Genomic DNA, 23,533 nt, shown 5'->3' with positions numbered 1-23,533 from the left:
GTTTCTTTTTGTTCGGGCTTTCAGAAGAAGAAGATGATGAATTTGTCAAAGATGGGTTTTTAGGAAGCAAAACCTTTGAAGAACATATATGTGGAGATCGTTGAGGAAGTGTAGTTTAAACCTCATGCAACAATGGGTGTTTTATCGGGTCCCATGGATGGCGCCAAATGATGTGACAAGGAATCATACCATTGGATCTTGGTGGTGGGTCTAGATTGTAGACCTAGAGTAGGTGCCGATAGCGAGTTCCCGACTCGATTCCTAGCTTCCACCATATAACAAGACCGTTAGAACTGCCCTAAGAACAGTGCCTCGGGAGCAGGTTCCGACTATCAAGTTAGATCGATGTCTAAGAAGAGATGGTTTCTCTTGGCTCGAGAAAACAAACTTGAGGAGTGGTGTATGTGTATAATGGAGGATCATATCTTAGAATTAGGAATCATCCTCATGGAGGAGGAAGTGTTGTATTTATAGGGTCAGAAAGGAACAATTAGGTCCGACCTTCAAAACCAACTAGTCAAAGGCAGTGTTGTCAGGTGGTGCTGCAAAGCAGGTTGTCATTCGGTGTTGCAAAGTAGTGATGTCATGTTATGTAGGTCATTCCAATAGACCTAACATCATCAAGTCCCCTTAGTTCGATATGATTGGTTTGCTACCAATTATATTGGATTGGATATAGTCATATAAATCATATAACATCACCCTCTATTGAATTATTCTCCTAACAAGTGGTATCAGAGCTAGGATGGCTCAATCCTTTTAGAAAATCAATGCATTTTCAATTTTAGATATGATCTGAATTCAAATTTGGTTTTTCTTCGAAAAATTCATTCTCAGAAGATTATTGACAAACAACTTCGTTCTTTTTCTACATTCAGTCTTCATCAGAGTTGAGGGGCCAGTTTTAGGTATCAACAGGGTGGATACTTCTAATGATGTGATGAATTATAAAAATGTTGAAGAAACTAGTGATGATGAGAAAGCTCATGTTGAAATGGTTGTCGAGGAGAGTGAACAACAAGATCAACCCACTCCATCACAAATGAAAAGGTAAAGAGGTTCAAGAAATTTTTGGCACAAAAGTTGAGGGGTACGTTTGTTGTTGAAGAAAAATTTAGAAGTAAGAGACTTATTCCTCAATTCATAGCTCCAACACAAGTTTTCACTAAAATGAAGTTTGCTTAAATGGATTAAAAGATAACACAAGTTTTCGATGTTGTGAAAGCCTTGAATAGGATAAATATTGGTATATACGATGCACATAAATTATGCCTTGAAGAATGGAATGGAATGATTTTGTGTGTCGTTTATCTACTAGGGTGAATGATGTTTGTGTCAGGGATACTAAACGAAAATGAAAGTAGATGATAGCAACAGAGGATTGAAGAAGATGTCGAAAGTTTGAAGTCTATGAACGAGTAGATAGAAGAAGTTAATGAATTGTAGATGTGGTATGAGAAGATTGTTTGAGATATTTGTTAATTGTCGAGCAAATAGTAAAATGTTGTGAAGCTTGAGACGGAAACAATTTTTTCAGAAAAATCACATTACCATTTTTTACGTTGCATATAACATATGTATTTAGGGGTATTTTTTCTACTTTATGTTCTGGATGTTTTGAATGAGTCATAATGAATATAATGATGATGAGAAGTTATTTTGCTCTCAACAAGAATACAAGAATTTTTTAAACACTAACTATTAAGAGCTGGAAATCAAAAATCAATATAATTTTAAAGACAATAACTAATATAACTAATGCCACTTGCTTCCATTTGTATTCATTCTCATGATGAGTATTCATTCACTTGGCACAACATCAACACTATTATTTTAAGTAACTAGTTTTTCTTTCTTTCTTTTTTTTTTCTTTTTTTTTTTTTGCTTCCAGAAGGTGGATGGAGATCTTGACCTCCTGGGTACAGAAAAAGTTTGCATAACTTTGTAAGGTTGTCTCAGTTAGAGTCCAAGTTTTTTGTTGTGTAATTTTGTGCTATTGATATCTCAGTTTGCATCAACACTATTATTTTAAATAACTTGATGTTTGTGTCTTGACCTCCTGGGTATAGAAAAAGTTTGCATCAACACTATTATTTTAAATAACTTATGCAAACTTCTCATCATAAGTTTGCATAAGTTTTTGCATGCATAACTTTAATACCGTTAATCCAATTTACAATCACATATTTGTTATGCATATATTGACAACCTTACAAAGTATGCATAAGTTTTTGCATGCAAAAAAACTTGGACTCTAACTGAGATATCAATAGCACAAAAATGTGAGACAAAGATTCACTCTAGACCTCTTGTCTATATAAAAGACATAAATACCATCTCCATCCTCATCATAAAAAATAGGTCTTGTGAAATCTCATCCAACCTTGTGCCCTAATTAACTATAATTAGCCACCCAAAGCATGACGCAAGGCGGTTTTCTGTTGTGATGTCAATTTTTTAGGAAATTTGATTTCAAACCGGACTTTTAGATCCCCTCGAGAGTCGGAATCATTAGGAATCGGCATACCCTCTTTGCTAACAACAAGCTCGTATTCAGGGGTAATAATGTCTTTTACTTCGATCGCAAGTTCTCGTTGATCAAGTGTGGTAATATTGATTGTGGTTCCTTTAAGTGCTTCTGCTAATGTAAGCCTATAGTTAACAAAAAGATCATTTCCATCTCTTTTATAGACTTGGTGAGGCTTCTCATGGATTACATACACAAGATCAGCTGGAAGCTCTTTAGCTTTTTGTTGGTTTCCTTTATCGGGAAATGTGATCTTGGTTCCATTTTTCCATCCGGGCTTTATGTCAATCGTCAATGTCTCCATTACTAGTGTCAATTGTCTGTCATGTAATGCAAGAAATACCAATGTTGTAATACGTATAAATCAGAAATGACATTACAATGCGATAATTAAAACGTATAGGAAGTATATTGCTACATATCTTGCATTTTTTCCCTTTATAAAATCATCACGATGACTTAGTATGGCGTAATAATATCATAAACTTATTACCCATTTTTGTCAACAAATGTTCTTGAAATCTGCATCTTCTTCGTTGATCCATTATACAATTCCTCAAGACTGCAAGGCAATGTATTCTCAACAGGTGGCGGTTTCTTTAACATGGTGGATCCTTTAAACCTGTTATCAACATTACTATTATCGTTTCTTCCACCTCTCTTTGTATCAAAATCAAAGCCACAACGACTACAAAATTCTTCAAGTATATCTATATCTTCAGCTGTTCGACCACTAAACCCATTTTCGGTTTTGGAATCATCACTTGGTGGCGTTTCTTTCAAATCTTCTTCACCATGTTGATCGTATAACAATCTCTTCTGAGGGTCGCCTAATACCTGGAATTGGAATTCTCAATTTAGAATTGGTGATGAAAGGCTAAATGCAAGAAGGAGGGTTTTGGAAATTACTTCAAAAGCTTCAGAGATTTGAATGAATTTGGCTTCAGCCTCATACATGTTGTTAGGGTTCTTGTCAGGATGCCATTTCATCGCAAGATTTCTGTATGCCTTCTTAAGATCCTCATCATTGACGGTTTTAGATACATTCAGTATCTTATAATAATCGTCGTCCATCTCTCTCGAACCCTAAATCATCTACTTTCAATAGCAATGTTGTTTATATGGAATTAATTCAAAACAGAGAAAGGAAACGCTTGAAATATGATTTGTGCAGCAACATCAATTCTTAATTATATATCTCAGTGGCCGTTGGTTTGGAATTGGATGGTGCAACGGTGGTTACGGAATAAAGAAGTTACATAAACACCCCTTCTACTTTAATTTAACCATAATGTAATGAAATATGTATTTCAATAAAATAACTAAAAGAAATTATTATTATTTTTTTTTGGCAAAAAAAAAAAAACAACCACCAAGTCTTGAATGGACATTTTGGAATGAGAAAAAAAATTCTAATAAAAAAAATACATTCTGAAATGACATTCCAATATTCTTGACAGAAATTTTGGAGTTTTTTTTTTTTTGATATCCGATTAATAATTATTACTTTTTACTTAAGTCTAATAAAAGTTAAAAAAATATAATGAAAGCTAGCAACTTGTTCCTATAAATTCGGAAATGTTCTCTTATGAGTCTTATCCTTGAATGTTGGAACGTGATTTTACTTGGCCCGCCTTTATTCAAGATCCAAGATGTGAATGAAGATGTTAAACAATTCAAGATTGAAGATAATGATAAAGATAAAGATGTTAAATGTTATGTAAAATAAAATTTTAGCCATAACAAGAACAACCATGTTTCTCCATCAAATATGAAGATCATAATAATGAAATTCGTCATGTCTTTCCAACGGCATACTTTGTAATTGTATAGGTGATACTAATAATATTGAAATAATAACAAGAAAATAAAGAATACAAATGGAAAACTATATCCCAAGCTCTTTTCCTAAGAACAAGGTCTGAAGTTTTTATATCATCAATTTTTGCAGCAACAATGAAATTATTCATGCTCAACCCTCCTACAAGTATTGATCAAAGAAGAAATAAAAAATCAGAAGAACCAATTCCTTTAGCATGTTTGCATTTTTTTTAATGAAACCACAAAAAAAATGGTGGTGTGAGTGTGGTTATAGGTTACCTATGGAAGAAGTCCAAAACTCCTGGGTGAAGTAGATTTTACAACGTCGAAGATTCTATTTATGAGTTCTACTCCACATTCATAATCTCTAAGCTTCCATAAACATTGTAGCTTTAATTTTCCCTCTTCCTTTACTAGCCTCTAACAAACGATCTACATCAAGTACAAAATCAAAATCAATCAATTTTGACCCCAGGTCATACCAAACAAGTCAATAACACTAACACCCATAGTTTAAAACTAAGCACTAAAAAGAGAGAGCGAAGGTTTGGTGATGTAACGCCCGCGTTTTCAGGCTAGGCATTTTCGTTGATGTAATAGTCTAGGTTAACCTTTGTAACCCGTTTTGAAATAATAAGAACGTATTATTTGAGTATTATGTGTTTTGTGCTTAATTGCTTAATTATGTGATTTGATTAATTAAGAATAAAATAAGCGTCAAAATTTAAGTGTAAAATAAACTTAATATATTTGCATAAAGTTGTAGTGGCCGAAATGAGGTTTCCGAATATATATAGAACACCAAAATCTGACTTCGTATGAGGAAGTTATGATTTTCTGAAGTTTCGACTTAGCGGTATGCAGCCCGAATACTCGATTTGAGATCGAGCGGTTTTTAGCCGAAACATCCTAAACGAGAATCGAAGATCTCGTTGTTAGTAGCGAAACGATGAAAAGTTAGGCGAGAACGGATGTCGGACGAAGAAGTTATGAATTTATAACGAAGTTTTCCTGTCCGGGCCTACTAAAAATAAATAATAAAAATAAAGTCAAAATTAGCCGACGGAGTCTAAACGAAAGTTGTAGAGCGTAGTCTCACCTACACGTGGATATAAAGAACGTCGAAAACGGAGTTCGTATGAAGAAGATATGAATTTCCGAAATTTATTAAATAATTAATATTTAAATTTAATCTTTAATTCGGATGTATATCCGAAGGAGTCACCGATCTGATCCGAAGTACGCCCAGCGTACTAGCGTACGGCCAGCGTACAGCAAAGCATGACACGCCTCGCACTCGAGTTCTTCGGATGACGCATTCAGTGACGAATTCGGACGCGTACGCCCCGCGTACGGCTGTACGCCCAACGTACTACGAGGCTTCAGCCTCCTATAAATAGGATGCGAGGGTTCCGGGCATAATTGCTCAATTCTTCTCTTTTTCGTGCCGAAGCTCTACGTGTAAACCCCCGAAGCCATCCCGACACCCCGGATCTCATATCCAAGTTAAAAAGGAAGTTTTACGCTCCCGAGATCCCGAGAAGTACGATCCCCGAGCCGAAGCTCTGCCCACGAGAAGTTTGATTTTTGTGGAGATCTTCCAGATCTGCCGAAGTATACTACTTCTGCAAGTCGTAGTGTTGTCCGATCATTTTCTGATCAAGTGAGTGTGTAGTTAATTTCTTCTAACGCATAATTATGAAGTATTTTATACGAAATACGTGTTATGTGTATATTTTGTTGTTATGTGTGTGAATGTATATTCACTTTCTTCTATCTTATAGATCTTATTATTTCTCTATGAAATACGTGTTATGTGTGTGTGCCTCATCTGTTATGTGGAAAATGTATTGATTGAGCATGCGATACAGGTTTTAAAACTATGTATAAAAATGTATATTTTATCTACTAATATGTTGGGTAAAACATTGGTAGATAGTTGGTGTGTAATAAAAAGATGAGAGGCCTCGATGTTGTTTTGATCCAGTCATCTAGCGGAATTTAGATGACGACCGCAGACTTTTCTAGACAGTCCAGTGGAACGCTAGCAGGCTCATAACCTGTAGGTGTTAATGAACTTGGGTGTTCATTCGCTGTATTTCATCCCCCTCATGGTTGCCTTATTTGACTTATATTGCTGAGGAACCCCCGAAGCATGTGTTGTCGCCCCGATAAAATATTCTTAGACTAGGTCCCTTATGTTAGTTGTCTTAGGGACGTAAAGTGAGAATAACGGGAATGGGTAATTGGGTTATTGTTGGTTGGTGGAAATTAAATATAATTATTTATTGTGGGTTGAAAACCCTATATGCTCACCAGGCTCCCAAGCCTGACCCACTCACTTTATTTGTATTACAGGAAGTGGCGCAAGGGCATAAGATGGATGAACCATCAAGTGGTTTTGTTTACAAGTCTGTATATGTATATATTTGTTGAATGACTTGTAATGTTATTGTTTATGCTTTATGGTCTGTATCGGAACATGACATCTCGAGTTTTGATTATATAATGAAAATACATTTCTTTTATGAAATGCTTTGGTAAATATTATTTTATCATACTTTGTTTTTGGGAACAAATTCCGCAACTCTTTCAAATCAAAAGGATTTACTTTGAAATTATTTTAAAAGCATAAATGAAAATCGGTCTTTTCTGGCCGAGATTTTGGGGATGTCACAGTTGGTATCAGAGCATTAGTTTAAGCGAACTAGGAATTTGTAGGATTTCTAGACTTAAACTTAGAATGCTAAGTGAAATTTTGAGATATGTGTCTGTTATGTTTTAGACACGAGCACTAGTTTATTTTAGGAAAGTTGCCTAAAATGCTTTTATGTGCTAAATGTTATATGTTGCCATATATGATATTATTTGTTCGGATCTATGGTTTGTTGCCGACCGGATCTAGAAACTTTATGTGTGTAGGATTCTAAGCGTACGTCTACGATATTAGAACTAGCATGTAAACGTTTCGGACTGATAAGGATGATTTGAATATCTATCGTGAATGAGGATCTAATTTCACCTTATTCGGTGTGTAGATAAAAAATGGTGAGAACAAGAAGTGGAGTTGGAAATGCTGATGAAAACAGGAATCAACCACCAGTGATTGAACAAATACATGTCGTAGCAGCAGCACCTGAGCCGATAACAATGGCTGGTGTACAAATGATGATTCAAACGATGTTGGATCGTCAAATGGAGGAGACTAGGCGGTTGCTTCAACAGAATCGTGAAGAACTGTCAATTCGTGTGGAAGAGCCCAAATTAAATGAAGGGCACTCGGAAGGTGGAAACTTCAATGGGTCTGTTGGTCAAGCCAACCCACCGATAGTTAGGCAAAACAATCATGATGGAATGGGATGCAAGTACAAGGACTTTCTAACTTGCAAACCATCGACCTTCAATGGAAAGGAGGATCCGATTGGAGTTATGGATTGGATCTCAGAAATGGAGTTGGCCTTCATGACTTGTGGCTGCAGAGGCAAGTTGCAGACTCTCTATGCAGTGCGTCAGTTCTGAGGTGGAGCCATTCGTTGGTGGAACACTCTAGGGAAGAATTTAAGCCCTAATGAGCCACTGCAACTGACGTGGGCAGAATTCTTGGCGCAGTTCAAGCGCAAGTTCTACTCTGCCCAAAATCTGTTGGAATTAGAGAACAAGTTTTTGGCATTGACGAAAGGCAGCATGTCAGTTGATGAATACACCAATAACTTCACCAATAAGATGGAGTTTGCCTTGCATATCGTCCCAGACGAGCTAACAAAGGTGGACCGGTATGCGAAGGGTCTCCCGTGGGAGTATGAGTTGCCAGTACGTCAGACACATACTCTAGAAGCAGCTATCTGGGCTGCCAAGTCTGTTGAGAACATGATTAAGGGGAGAACCACCAACAAGGTTGAGGTTGGTGAGAAGAGAAATTTTGAGGGAACATCTGGTTCCGGTAAGAAAAGCAAATTTTTGAAATCTGATTCGAAAAAGTTTGGTGGAGGAAAAGGAGACGAAGCGAAGTGGTGTGATAAGTGTAAGAAAAAACACTTTGGGAAATGTAGCGAGGATATAACTTGCTACAAGTGCGGAAAAATTGGGCATTTTTCCAATGAGTGTCCGAACAACAAAAGGATGTGTTTTGGTTGTAATGAAGAGGGGCATATTTTGAAAGACTGTCCGAAGAAGAAGGAGGCAGCTAGACCTAACATTCCACCAAAGCCGAAGGCGAGAGCCTTCCAGATGACACTTGAGACTGCGAAAGATGAAGCTGATGTCGCTTCAGTTACCTTTCTCGTAAATGAATTACCTGCTCAAATTTTGTTTGATTCTAGAGCCAACTACTCCTTTATTTCACATGAGTTTGGTAGAAAACTAGCTTTGCCTGTTGATAGACTAGATGATGCTTTATTAGTCGAAGTTGCTAGTGGCAAGTTTGTACCTGTTAGCCATCGTATGAAAAACATATTAATCGACCTTAATGGGAATAAGTTTTACGAGGGATTATTGCATATCGAATTTAATGGTTTCGACATCGATTTGGGAATGGATTGGCTTAGCGCCAATGATGCCGAAATTTTATGCAAGAAGAAGATAGTTAAAGTAAATCCGCCTGGGAAAGATTCATTTATGGTGTACGGGGACAAACGGCGAGTAAACTCTGGAATCATTTCCCTAATGAAAGCCAGGAAGTGTTTGACCAAGGGATGTACATCATATTTAGCATTCATGATCGATGCTAAGAAGGAAAAGAAGGTGATGCAGAGTATTCCAGTAGTGTGTGATAATCCGGAAGTATTTCCCGAAGATCTTCCCGGATTACCGCCTGATAGACAAGTAGAGTTCAGAATAGACTTGTTACCAGGAACCACGCCAATAGCGAAAGCACGGTATCGATTAGCACCGACGGAGATGAAGGATCTGATGATGCAACTTCAGGAGTTATTGGAAAAAGGTTTCATTAGACCTAGTTCTTCACCCTGGGGAGCTCTGGTGTTATTCGTGAAGAAGAAAGATGGAAGTATGAGAATGTGCATTGATTACAGAGAGCTGAACAAGGCAACAATAAAGAATAGATATCCGTTGCCAAGGATTGATGACCTGTTTGATCAATTGCAAGGTTCGAACTATTTCTCGAAGATCGATCTAAGGTCAGGATATCATCAGCTAAAAGTAAGAGAGCAAGATATCGAGAAGACTGCATTTAGAACTAGATATGGACACTACGAGTTCTTGGTTATGTCGTTTGGACTGACCAATGCTCCGGCAGCGTTCATGGATTTGATGAATAGGGTTTGTAGTCCGTTCCTTGATAAATCCGTGATAGTGTTCATAGACGACATTCTGATTTATTCGAAAAGCCAAGAGGAGCATGGCAGTCACTTGCGAGAAGTGTTAGAAGTCTTGAAGAAGGAGAAGCTGTATGCAAAGTTCTCCAAATGTGATTTTTGGATTCGTGAAGTCCAATTCTTGGGTCACGTGGTCAACCAAGAAGGGATAATGGTTGATCCAGCAAAGATTGAAGTTGTAATGAAGTGGGAACAACCGAAAAGTCCCACGGAGATCCGAAGCTTTTTAGGATTAGCCGGATATTACCGAAGGTTTATCCAAGGTTTTTCTTCGATTGCTACTCCATTAACAGCTTTGACCCACAAAGGAGCTACTTATGCTTGGAGTGATAAGCATAAAGAAGCATTCGAGAAGCTAAAGAAGAAACTATGCGAGGCACCGATACTTTCTCTACCTGATGGAGTTGAAGACTTCGTTGTCTATAGCGATGTGTCTGGGGTTGGATTGGGTTGTGTTTTGACCCAAAGAGAAAAGGTGATAGCATATGCGTCTCGACAGCTGAAGGAGCATGAAAAGAATTACCCAACTCATGATTTGGAGTTGACAGCGGTAGTTTTCACTCTGAAAATATGGAGGCATTACCTCTATGGCACGAAGTGTAAACTTTTCACTGATCATAAGAGTCTCCAATATCTCTTCAATCAGAAAGAGTTAAATATGAGGCAACGACGCTGGCTAGAGTTACTCAAGGACTACGATTGTGAGATACTTTACCACCCTGGTAAAGCTAATGTTGTTGCTGATGCTCTCAGTCGGAAAGTCAATCTTGAAAGGAAGAGGCCAAGAGCGTTGAGAATTGAAGTTGTCTCGACAATTGTGGAAAGTATAAAGAAAGTTCAAGAGGAAGCTTCTGAGAAGAATGACCGAAAGGAGGAACGTTTGGGAAAAACGTTGGTGTTTGATACAAACGGTCATGGACTGAAGGTGTTCCAAGGTCAGATTTGGGTACCTAAGTCCGGAGGGATAAGAGATCTTCTGATGGAAGAAGCTCACAAGACCATGTACTCAATTCATCCCGGTAGCACTAAAATGTATAGGGACCTGAAACCCTACTACTGGTGGTTGACGATGAAGCTTGATGTTGCAAAGTATGTGGCCGAGTGCGTGACTTGTGCGAGAGTCAATGTCACACCCCCAAACCAGAACGGCGGAAACGTTCGGAGGCGGATGACTTCATGTGGTAGCGTAACAAATGAATACATAGTAAAGAAAGCAATACAACCATCATATATATAATTGAAAGTTTACATTGTTAAAAAGGTACATGTTCAAAACCAATTACAATATGATGCCAAAATATGAATTCAAACTGGCGCCGCAGCGTCCCTTCTTCAAAAGTTGTTTGTTACCTGTAATTACTGAATCCCTGGGACATACAAGTAGTTTTGAAAGAGTAGATCAACATTTAAGCTGGTGAGTTTCATAAGTATTAAATGACAATGTTTGTATGAAATGAAATGTTTTGTTTTTGTTTGTTTGTTCCTAGAAAATCTCATATTTTCTACTAGCATAAATGCAGCCTTCTATTAAGACCAATGTTTGTTTCTAGAAAATGTATGTACGTATAAAATTTCCAATATGTTTGAAAAAACTCGTAAATCAATGTATTTTTAATACCCATGTGAGTTTTATAACCATGCTATTGACTCGGATTGCCTATACACAACGTTCTTCAGGCGTTGGAATGTTCTGACGTTTGTCACCCCAAATGGTGTACTGTAGCTAACAGTCAGGGTGCGGGGTTGTCAAGCCCGTATAGATCTATACACAAACACCAGGCTCCCCCTCCAAGGGATTTTGGTATATAATACAGGACTTGAAATGTGTACTCGAACGTACGTGAAGTTAATGCCTCACAAAACTTAGTATAAAAACAGATTTACGTGTTAAAATGTTCGTTTGTTTTTGTATGTGAAAGTGACTTCTTGAAAATCGTGTTTCTAGTATGTAAAAGTTAGTAATGTTCTCGTAAAACTATACCTATTATAGTTTTCTAAAAGTGTGTCTCGTTTGTTTAGACATCCCTAGAAAATGAATCACTTGTTATGAAAGTATAAATTTTCATAGTGTCTAAGTTGGACACATATACATGCAATCTAAGCAGAGTGTTTGATTTATACGTATATAACAACATTTTTCATTTCAAAATATATAATGTTTCGTGATATATTTTTCATACGAAAGTTTACCTATAAAGGTTATAAATCACATATGATTCTGTTGAATAAAAGTGTATAATAAAACTTTATATAACACACGATAATAATCGTGTGTTTTACTTTTATTCCCCCCTTGAAAGCATATAAAAGCATTTATAGAATATTTAAAAGGTTAATTAAGGGGTATGAACTCACTTGAAAGATCGGAAAAAAGCGAGATAAAAATCGAGCAGAACTTCGACTCGAGAAAGCGGATTTTCTCGGGATTCTCGGGAATCTCGGGAGCACAAACGGCCTTCGGGACTTGAGCAAAGTGACGGGGGCTTCGGGTTAGCACGTGCACGGAAAACGAGGCAAGAACGCAAGAATGTTAGGAGAAATGGAGCTCTTTCTTCGGAACCTTCGCATCCCTTTTATAGGGGCTGGGAACCGCTTCGGTACGCTGGGCGTACTCGTGCGTCACCATATGCAGTGAAAACTTTGCACGTTCCTTACTTCGCATCTTTAACTCTTCGCACGTTTGTGAATCATGAATGCGAACGATGTATAAGAAAATTTCGCATCTTTATCCCAAGTAACCACATGCGAATTGAATTTCAACCTTAATCACCTTCGTATTTTAACCCCAATCAACCAAATGCGAACTCATGTTTTGATCTCATATGCGGACTCCATTCACAGAAATGCGAACCTGATTTTGATTCACACAAATGCAAATTGAACAAACATGGCAGATGCGAACCCAAACAAGATCAATATGCGAACCCAAAATTGAGACCCAGATGCGATTCCTACAGAACTCCAAATCTTCACAGGTCTTCACACCATAATTACAGATGTGAATGAAGAACTCGATGCAAAATCAAAAATTGACATCACTTCTTATTTGCGAAATCCATACCACTGATACCAAAATCAATTCTATTTACAAAATCCAAGTCATCGACCATTCGCAGATGAGACCCAGACTAACCATCCAGGTTGTCGACTTTGCTTTTTATTCATCAACAATCGATTCCAACCTGTGACTCTTCAAATATTTCCCAAATACAATTTGTCTATCAAACCCCAATGAAACCAAACAATCGACTTCAATCGCCGTCGATCGAACTTGCACAAATCGAACTTGCACAAATCGAACTTGCGAACTCAAACCAAATCAATAAAATCATCGACTCCAACATATCCTTCGCAATATCGACTCCCAGTTAATCAAACTCAAAATCGAATTCGCATATGACCCATTTTGACTTCCAATTTTGAAATCAATTTCTAGTGACGAATAAGAACTTATGTCACTGCCTTTCACACCAGAACAAGAACACATCGAATTTTCGAAATTAATTCCCAAATTAGACTCGATTTCCTCATCCAAATCTCATATTCAACTCAAATCCAACGATTTCTACTTTCAATTCCCTGAATCAACCCATAGAACTCATGTTTGACTTTTTCTGTGATTGACTTTTCTATGTCAATAATCAATAAACAGAAAATCGAGGATTCCAACACCAAATCATGGATCAAAATATGTTCAAACATCAGTTCTAAACAACTTCTTCACAGTAATTTGAGAATTCTTGATTAATTTCATCAAGATCTAATTTTCGACTTCATAGTGATTACTTTGATCATCATCGATTTTGAACTTGAACTCATAAAATAAAATCGATTCACAAAGTTGGAATTACAAACAAGATTAATCGATTTCAAAGGATGATGAGAAGAAAATGAAGACGCAAGAACAAATTGAAGAAAAGCGATTCAAGAACAGTCAAGGTACAAGTCATTTAGCGTAACATGAAGAAGAACAACAGTGAGATATATTGAAAACATTTATCGAATCATTGGACTCACATAATGAAATCGGACAAAAAAAAATGTATTGGGCTCCATGAATTGTGAACAGTAAAGGACATCATATCTGAATCAAATGAATTTTGGGCTTATAACAATGAAGCTCAATATTTTTCGTGATCTGGACTCAAAAACCAATATGTGCAACAACGAATTTAATTTGATTTTGTTTTTACTTAGAATTGATCTTAACAAAAAAATTATTGGATCAACAATGGGGTTGAAATGAATTAGATCCAATGAGGCAAATCGATCAAAAATTGAAAAACGCAAAATATGAATCGAAATCATGGACGTTTTGGAATCCATTTGAGAATTTGTGTTACCTTTTTCATGAATCGAGATCCATTTTCAACCAACGAATCAAATTTGGAAGATCTTGGTTCTTTTGTCGGAATGAGAAAATCTCCAAATCGAACATTGTACCACCCACTATGCGAGATGTACAACTCGTTCTTCGTGTTCTTCGTGTTCTTCATCAAACCAAGAACATCTTCAAAAGAACCACCAACACTTTTGGGTTTTGACTTCAAATTCAATTCAACACTTGGAGATTGTTGCTTTGGAACCCAAATTTGCTTCACGGATTTTGGCTTCACAACATATGATGATTTTTGTGAGTAAACCCGCTTATTCTTCCGATTCATCATCTTCTTCTTTTTCTTTCTCATCTTTTTGCATCTTGAAGACTTGGCTTCATGAACAAACCCACTTTCAACAACATGAACATTTTGAGTTTGAATCAAATCTTTTGGAGTTTGATACTTATGATTTTCTTGGATCACCGGCTTCCGATAAGGAATCATTCCTTCAAACGAATCACAAGAACACAAAATATCATCAGTTTGAACTCCAATTGAGAAAAAAACTTTTTCATCTTGAGAATCAACTTGAGCTCCTTTTTCTTGAACATCAAGAACATTACATTGAACTCCATTGTTTTGAACTTCTTTTCCTTGAACATCATGAACACGATGAACATCATCAAGAACATGTTCTTGAGCTTCACGACAATTTGCATAATATTCAAGTCTATTTCTTCCCGGTTTACAATTAGCAAGAGGAATTCCTTTTATGACTTCACCATTCCTCTTATGTCTTCGTCTTTCTTGATATGTTGTAATCAATCGATCAAACAAATCTTTGTTTTGATAAATTGGATAACCAATGAAATCTCCCTTTCTATCCCTTTCTCCATTTGACATAAGTGCATCTTCACTTTGCGATCCAACAGTCAATTGATAAAGAATTCATTCAAAAGAAGTGTATACGTATAGAAAACTTTCATTTCGAACCAACCATTACTCCATGATTACAAGAACTTGAAATTTTTTAGAGAGAGAAAGTGTAAATCAAGTGGATCTCTAGAGAGAGAAAGTGAATATAAACCAAATTCTAGTGAGAGAAAGTGGTAAAAACAAGTATTCTAGAGAGAGAAAGTCGAATTATGGATCAAATCAAGGAAAAATTCGACTTCAAGAACACAAAAATACTCTAATCACGAAGATCCATAAGAACATGAAGAATCACCGAATCAAGATCACCATCAAGGATCAATTCTTGATGAAATCAAGAACACCCGCTCTGATACCAATTGTAGTGGTGTTGATTATGATGGCATGTGCGGAATTAGAAAGATCTAGTGAATCATCATGTAAAATCAAGAACACAAGGAGTAAATAAATCTTTGTAAGCTCTTATTAGATCTAGAAAGATTATACAAATGGGTTTGTATACAATTTCTCTCTCTAGTCTAACACTCCAAATGGACTCTTACATTCTTACGTAATGGGAGTCACTCACTTGCTATTTATAGGAAAGACTCAACCCATTTACACATACAAAGAGGAAAGCCTAAACAATACATTCAAGCATGACTTTGCACCCTAACAGCATGACCGAATCCTCGACTACCTCGGAGTTTGGATGGGACGGGGCATAGCTTCGCATAGACCCCGAGTACGCTGGGCGTAACTCGGATCGACTTGCTGACTCTTCCTTCGGATAATACCGAGATTAAATAATAAAATTTATATTTTATTTATTTAATAAACTTCTAAAATTCATATCTTCTTCATATGAACTCCGTTTTCGACGTTCTTTATATCCACGCATAGGTGAGACTACGCTCTACAACTTTCGTTTAGATTCCATCGACAAATTTTGAAATTATTTTTATTATTTATTTTTAAAAGGTCGCGGTAAGAAAATTTCGTTAGAAATTCATAACTTCTTCGTCTGACGTCTGATTTTGCTAGACTTTTTACCGTTGAAATACCATTGTCGAGACCTTCGATTATCGTTTTGGTCATTCCGGCCAACAGTCGCTCGATCTTCGTTTCGAGTTTTTAGCTGACTGCCGCTAAGCCGAACTTGGAAAAATCATAACTTCATCATACGAAGTCAGATTTGGGCGTTCTTTTTACGTATGATCACGGTTTAATGACATTAAACATAGTAGGTAATTATTTAGAGACTTTTTGGACTTTTTATTTTCGAAGTTAATTTCATTATATCAAAAGTGGTTACAATACTCGACTTTTTAGGTCATTACATAGAGTTGAAATATCGGGTTGTCACCGTCAAGACACAACATCAGAAACCATATGGGAGTTAGAGCCTTTACCTGTGCCTATGGGTAAATGGGAAGACATTTCTATGGATTTTGTCACTAAACTACCCCGAACAAAGAATGGTCACGACATGATTTGGGTGGTCGTTGATCGATTCACTAAGAGTGCACATTTCATAGCAGCCAAGGAGAAATGGTCTATGAAAAAGCTTGCAAGTTCTTACGTGAAGGAAATTGTGAGGCTTCACGGTGTTCCGTTAACGATTGTGTCGAATCGTGACAGCCGTTTCACCTCAAGGTTTTGGAAAAGTCTACAAGAGAAAATGGGTACCAAGTTATGTTTAAGTACAGCTTACCATCCGCAGACTGGTGGTCAGAGTGAAAGAACAATACAAACACTTGAAGATATGCTAAAAGCATGTACCCTGGAATTCCTAGGTAACTGGGATGAACATTTAACTTTGGTGGAATTTTCCTACAATAATAGTTTCCACTCGAGCATAAAGATGGAACCTTATCAAGCTTTGTACGAACAGAAGTGTCGTACGCCGTCTTGTTGGCTTGAGGCTGGGGAAAAGCAGTTTATGGGACCCGAGATGGTCCATAAGACTGCTGAGAAGTTGAAAGTGATCAGGGAAAGAATGTTAGCAGCTCAAGATCGTCAAAAGAGCTATGCTGACAAGAAGCGAAGGCCGATGACCTTCGAAGTTGGAGATTCGGTTTTGCTCAAAGTCTCGCCGTGGAAGGGACTTATAAGATTTGGTAAAAGGGGGAAGTTGAGTCCAAGGTTTATTGGACCGTTTAAAGTTCTTCAGAGGATTGGGAACCAAGCTTACAAGCTCGAATTACCCAAAGAACTGAATGGAATTGACAACACTTTTCATGTGTGTTATTTGAAGAAGTTCACGGGAGAAGTTCCCGATATAATTCCAATTTCTGAATTGAGAATTGATGAAAACAAGAGGTTAATTGAAGAACTTGAGTCAATTGTTGACCAAAAGACTAAGAAGCTTCGACGCAAGATGGTCGAATTAGTGCTTGTTCGTTGGAAACATTCGAATGGGCCAAATCTCACCTGGGAAATGGAGAGTGACATGTTGAGTCGCTATCCGCATTTGTTTGTTGATGTGTGATTCCGGGGACGGAATCATCCTAAGGGGGAGAGAATTGTAACGCCCGCGTTTCCAGGCTAGGCATTTTCGTTGATGTAATAGTCTAGGTTAACCTTTGTAACTTTTTTGAAATAATAAGAGCGTATTATTTGAGTATTATGTGTTTTGTGCTTAATTTCTTAATTATGTGATTTGATTAATTAAGAATAAAATAAGCGTCAAAATTTAAGTGTAAAATAAACTTAATATATTTGCATAAAGTTGTAGTGGCCGAAATGAGGTTTCCGAATATATATAGAACACCAAAATCTGACTTCGTATGAGGAAGTTATGATTTTCTGAAGTTTCGACTTAGCGGTATGCAGCCCGAATACTCGATTTGAGATCGAGCGGTTTTTAGCCGAAACATCCTAAACGAGAATCGAAGATCTCGTTGTTAGTAGCGAAACGATGAAAAGTTAGGCGAGAACGGATGTCGGACGAAGAAGTTATGAATTTATAACGAAGTTTTCCTGTCCGGACCTACTAAAAATAAATAATAAAAATAAAGTCAAAATTAGCCGACGGAGTCTAAACGAAAGTTGTAGAGCGTAGTCTCACCTACGCGTGGATATAAAGAACGTCGAAAACGGAGTTCGTATGAAGAAGATATGAATTTCCGAAGTTTATTAAATAACTAATATTTAAATTTAATCTTTAATTCGGATGTATATCCGAAGGAGTCACCGATCTGATCCGAAGTACGCCCAGCGTACAGCGAAGCATGACACGCCTCACACTCGAGTTCTTCGGATGACGCATGCAGTGACGAATTCGGACGCGTACGCCCCGCGTACTGCGAGGCTTCAGCCTCCTATAAATAGGATGCGAGGGTTCCGGGCATAATTGCTCAATTCTTCTCTTTTTCGTGCCGAAGCTCTGCGTGTAAACCCCCGAAGCCATCCCGACACCCCGGATCTCATATCCAAGTTAAAAAAGAAGTTTTATGCTCCCGAGATCCCGAGAAGTGCGATCCCCGAGCTGAAGCTCTGCCCGCGAGAAGTTCGATTTTTGTGGAGATCTTCCAGATCTGCCGAAGTATACTACTTCTGCAAGTCGTAGTGCTGTCCGATCATCTTCTGATCAAGTGAGTGTGTAGTTAATTTCTTCTAACGCATAATTATGAAATATTTTATACGAAATACGTGTTATGTGTATATTTTGTTGTTATGTGTGTGAATGTATATTCACTTTCTTTTATCTTATAGATCTTATTATTTCTCTATGAAATACGTGTTATGTGTGTGTGCCTCATCTGTTATGTGGAAAATGTATTGATTGAGCATTCTATACAGGTTTTAAAACTATGTATAAAAATGTATATTTTATCTACTAATATGTTGGGTAGAACATGGGTAGATAGTTGGTGTGTAATAAAAAGATGAGAGGCCTCGATGTTGTTTTGATCCAGTCATCTAGCGGAATTTAGATGACGACCACAGACTTTTCTAGACAGTCCAGTGGAACGCTAGCAGGCTCATAACCTGTAGGTGTTAATGAACTTGGGTGTTCATTCGTTGTATTCCATCCCCCTCATGGTTGCCTTATTTGACTTATATTGCTGAGGAACCCCCGAAGCATGTGTTGTTGCCCCGATGAAATATTCTTAGACTAGGTCCCTTATGTTAGTTGTCTTAGGGACGTAAATTGAGAATTACGGGAATGGGTAATTGGGTTATTGTTGGTTGGTGGAAATTAAATATAATTATTTATTGTGGGTTGAAAACCCTATATGCTCACCAGGCTCCCAAGCCTGACCCACTCAGTTTATTTGTATTACAGGAAGTGGCGCAAGGGCATAAAATGGATGAACCATCAAGTGGTTTTGTTTACAAGTCTGTATATGTATATATTTGTTGAATGACTTGTAATGTTATCGTTTATGCTTTATGGTCAGTATCGGAACATGACATCCCGAGTTTTGATTATATAATGAAAATACATTTCTTTTATGAAATGCTTTGGTAAATATTTTTTTTATCATACTTTGTTTTTGGGAACAAATTCCACAACTCTTTCAAATCAAAAGGATTTACTTTGAAATTATTTTAAAAGCATAAATGAAAATCGGTCTTTTCTGGCCGAGATTTTGGGGATGTCACAGGTGAAATGAACCTTTCGCAATAGCTGTTGCACATCATCATCGAAAATGGGAGACTGCAAATGGGAAATTGGAGTGCATTCTTGTTGTGCAAGGGACATAACAACATTGAGGATGAGAATCCTGTGCTCAATGTCCAAAGTACTTACTCTATCACTAAAATTTGTCTCTATTTCCGCCTCTGGCGCCAAAGTCACCCAGAGAATCATTGCCTAAAGCAAAACTTTTTCTTCTTGTTGACATTGACCCTCGACTAAGCAGTCGAGGGTCATTCAAAATTATAGGATTATAGAGAAAGTAAGTAGATTACCAAAGCAAAGAGTCGCAAAACCCACCATCAATCGTCTTTCTTAATTCTTATCTTCCTCCGCAGATAGAGGGATGGACCAAGCTTTGTTTAGTTTTCCATATCTTATCCAATTTTTATTTAAAAAAGGGTAAATATTACAAAAAACATTAAATGTACACCAAATTTCTAATTTGATACTATGTTTTTTTGTCTCAAATTTGACACTGTATTTTTCAATTTTTTTAAATTTTGACCACTTGATGGGTCAACCAGGTTACCTACTGATATGACATGATGACGTGTGAAAATTGGATTTCTTTCCCACAAAAGACACTAAGTTTTCACTTTTATTTTATTTTATTTTATTTTTTCAATTTTGGCACTAAGTTTAATTTTTTCTTTCAATTTTGACACTTTATTTTTTTGTTTCAAATCGAACATCATTCTTTCCAATTTTGTTCAATGTTGATTAATTTCCATTTGAAACTGTATAAATATATTTTTATTACGTTTTAAACCTATAAATATATTTTTCGTTTAAAAACCACATTTTTATGTAAATACAAGTTTATTTATTTATTTTATTACATTAAAAGCATAGTGTTATACATAAATATGTATTAGTTATATCATGAGAACCAAACTAACAATAAACTTCAAATAAGATGTAAAAATTTCACGGGTTACAAACCTGACCTCTAGACTTTGATTGACTACACGCCTCCAAACCTCCAAACTCATTTTAAAGTTGCGTATTTAAAATAAAATACGGTTTTTATGTAACTAATACATATATATACATGGGTTGAATGTAAAAAAACCTTTTATTTATACAAAAATATGTTTTTTAAATGAAAAAAATATATTAATACGGTTTAAAATGTATTAAAAAAATATTTTTATGGTTTCAAATTGAAAATGATCAATATTGAACAAAATTGGAAAAAATGATGTTCAATTTGGAACAAAAAAAATAGTTTCAAAATTATAAAATAAAAAAATTAAACTTAGTGTCAAAATAAAAAAAATGAAAACTTAGTGTTTTTTGTATGAAAAAAAATTTAATTTTGACACGTTAGCATATAACCGGGTCATGTCACGTCAGTAGGTAACCGGGTTGAAAGATCAAATTTAAAACAAAAAAACATAATATCAAATTATAATTTTTATATAAACTTAGTGTCTATTTGTGTGTTCTCTACCCTTAAAAAAATATAGTAAATAAGAAAAAGTATTCATATGACATCAAGGCTTAATTTTTATAGATACAGGCCTAATATTCTGAAATTTGGGCTTTGGCCCTGATCTCCAATAACTAACCAGTCAAACAAAAAGTCAAAATTCGATTAATCACCGCCCATCTTCGTTCGCGGGAGTCTGGACCTGGTTTCACTACTACTGCAATCAGCCAATCAATCACCGTTCCACCTCTCACCAGTCACCACCGCTGGCCAGGTGTATCCCTCAGTTCCTCCATTTCTATCCTCTCTCCGTTTCTCTCTTCTCTCTTGTCCGCTGGAAAAGTGGAATTAGCATTCAGCCAATCAGGAATGTCAAACATTTGATTTACGATTACCATGTCTGATTTTGGGGGTATTTCCTAGAGAATCTATTTAAGGGTATCTCCTTTAAACGATTTTTCCCCTTTTTATGATCAATTCTCTTTTTATGTTCAATTGGTTTGAATAAACGAACCATGGCTCGATATTATGCTTCATGGTCTTTTCTCTTAATACTTCTCAAAGTAAAAGACTAAGGGTAAATCTGTCATATTCAAGATATGGTGAATCTTTTTGTGTAATACTTCTTAAAGTAAAAGACTAAGTTAAATCTGTAAACATTGGTAATGTCATTCATGTTCTTACATCTTTGTGATTCTTGTTTGGGTTTACTCTACACTATATCATTTAATGGGGTTAAAGTACTGATATAGATTACATGTGAAGCTCAATCAGTAGGTGTAAATGCTTACATCTTTGTGATTCCTGTTTGCTTGATTACCCTTCAATTGAAATAAAAAAAAATTGAAATTTAGTTAGCAAATTTATAGACGGTAATTGGTATTTTCTATATATTAACCAATGAAGGGCAAAAATGTAAAAGTGTCATTTTCCATTCCTTTCCTTCTGACTTAAGAGCATAATTTTCATTCCATTTCCTCCCAAGTTGAGAACATAATCTTTTTTGATTCGATTCTCAGTTATCAAATTTTAATTAATAGTTAAGTTAATGCCTCATGATATTCTAGAAGAAGTAATTTAATCTAGTTTCATTATCGTTTAAATAATCCATCCAGCTACGGTTGTTCTTGTTTGACATTAGGGTCAAACTGGTCATCATAAAGCTCAACTCTAGTGATGTTGTTCTTTATATTACTTGATAGCAATTACCGATAATGAGCTGATTTTTACTATTCAAGTCAAGAATGTATAACACAAACAATTAATCAAACTATCTCTTTGATTAAATGAGAAAATAACTCAAAACTTAATTTTGTGAATACAACACAGCTAAACAAAATGTATATATAGATTCTAATATTCCGACTTGTAATTAGAATTGTATTAGGACTCTAAAACCAACTTGCTAAAGTCCCGTTATAACTTGGTCTCCAAGTCCTACTCGACTTAGGATTCCAACAATCACCCCCGAGTCTCTAAGTCCTTCTAGATAATTCTTCAACCTTGATCCATATTTAAAATACGATCTCGTCGTTGTCGTCACGTTCTGAAAAGTCACATTCTTGTAATTTTTGGAGTTGTTCCGGACATCCAGAGGCAAAGTGACCTGGGTTGTCACACCGAAAACAAATCACCTTAGATCGGTCTTTTTCCCAATTTTTCCGGTTTTTGTCACAACAACAACAATTTTTGCAATTGTTGGAATTGGGTTGAAATAAATGAGAATTGTTATTGGGTTTTTGTCCTTGGGCTGATTTGGTTTTGTTTGACCGGTGTGACCCATGTGACCCATTCGCTTGATTTAACCCGGATGACCCATTTGATCCTTTCCATTTTCCCTTCATTCTCGACGAGTTGCCCCCACCAGACGATGAGCTACCTCTTTTCGACGTTGATTTCACAAATAGCACCCTCGATTGATCATTCGCATTAGCATCCTCTTCCCTTATTCTTTCCTCGTAGGCCTTCAATCGACCCACTACGTCTTCAAACCCCATCGATTTCAAATCCAGTACCTGTTCCAAAGAGGCGACAATATGGATGAATTTTGCCCTTGGTAGCGATTTCAAGAATTTCTTCACCATCCTTGGTTCATCGATCGATTCACTTAGTGCGGCTACCTTGGATGCGATTCCCGATAGTTTTCCCGTGAAGAGTCGATCGACTCCGACTCAGTCATCTTCAATGGATCAAAATCAGACATTAAATTTTGTAATCGTGCCACTCCTTCACACGGTCAGCCCCCATATGCCTTAATTTGATTGCTTCCCAAAGTCCCTTGGAAGATTCTTGTTCACCGATTTGGATTATGAGATATTCAGGTATTGATTGGTAAATTAAACCTATTGCTAAATCATCTTTGTCTTGATTTTTTGTAGTTCCTGGTTCATTATCTCCCAAGGCTTGTGAATCTTTAATACTACCTTCATTCTCATTGACCACACCGTGTAATTTGTTGAGTTGAGCATGGGACATTGTACTGAAGTCGCTCCAGTCTCCTTCTCCCTCCCCGGAGCACTGCCTGAAGTCCATTCATCTCTT

At 36.6% G+C, this 23,533-nt stretch overlaps 1 protein-coding gene across 1 annotated transcript; it reads right to left on the bottom strand.

Moving 5' to 3' along the window:
* Nucleotides 1-2,350: 2,350 nt before the first annotated feature.
* LOC145059267 (uncharacterized) lies at nucleotides 2,351-3,664 on the bottom strand. Its single transcript, XM_079007124.1, has 3 exons — nucleotides 3,437-3,664; nucleotides 3,021-3,364; nucleotides 2,351-2,847 (listed from the first exon to the last, which is right to left on the bottom strand). The coding sequence occupies exons 1-3, from the start codon at nucleotides 3,599-3,601 to the stop codon at nucleotides 2,406-2,408; spliced, it is 951 nt and encodes a 316-aa protein (XP_078863250.1). The 5' UTR covers nucleotides 3,602-3,664; the 3' UTR covers nucleotides 2,351-2,405.
* Nucleotides 3,665-23,533: the final 19,869 nt, after the last annotated feature.

Source organism: Lactuca serriola, chromosome 6, assembly GCF_051521515.1.
Source record: "Lactuca serriola cultivar US96UC23 chromosome 6, Lser_US96UC23_V15, whole genome shotgun sequence".
Taxonomy (NCBI): domain Eukaryota; kingdom Viridiplantae; phylum Streptophyta; class Magnoliopsida; order Asterales; family Asteraceae; genus Lactuca; species Lactuca serriola.
This window is presented reverse-complemented; position numbering and strand designations above follow the sequence as displayed.

Excerpts from the sequence above, each read along its gene's own strand:
- LOC145059267 (XM_079007124.1), bottom strand. The coding sequence starts at position 3,601 with ATGGACGACGATTATTATAAGATACTGAATGTATCTAAAACCGTCAAT. Across the intron at positions 3,365-3,436 it reads AAATCTCTGAAGCTTTTGAA|GTATTAGGCGACCCTCAGAA; the intron begins GTAATTTCCAAA and ends TTCCAATTCCAG. Across the intron at positions 2,848-3,020 it reads ACATTTGTTGACAAAAATGG|ACAATTGACACTAGTAATGG; the intron begins GTAATAAGTTTA and ends ATTACATGACAG.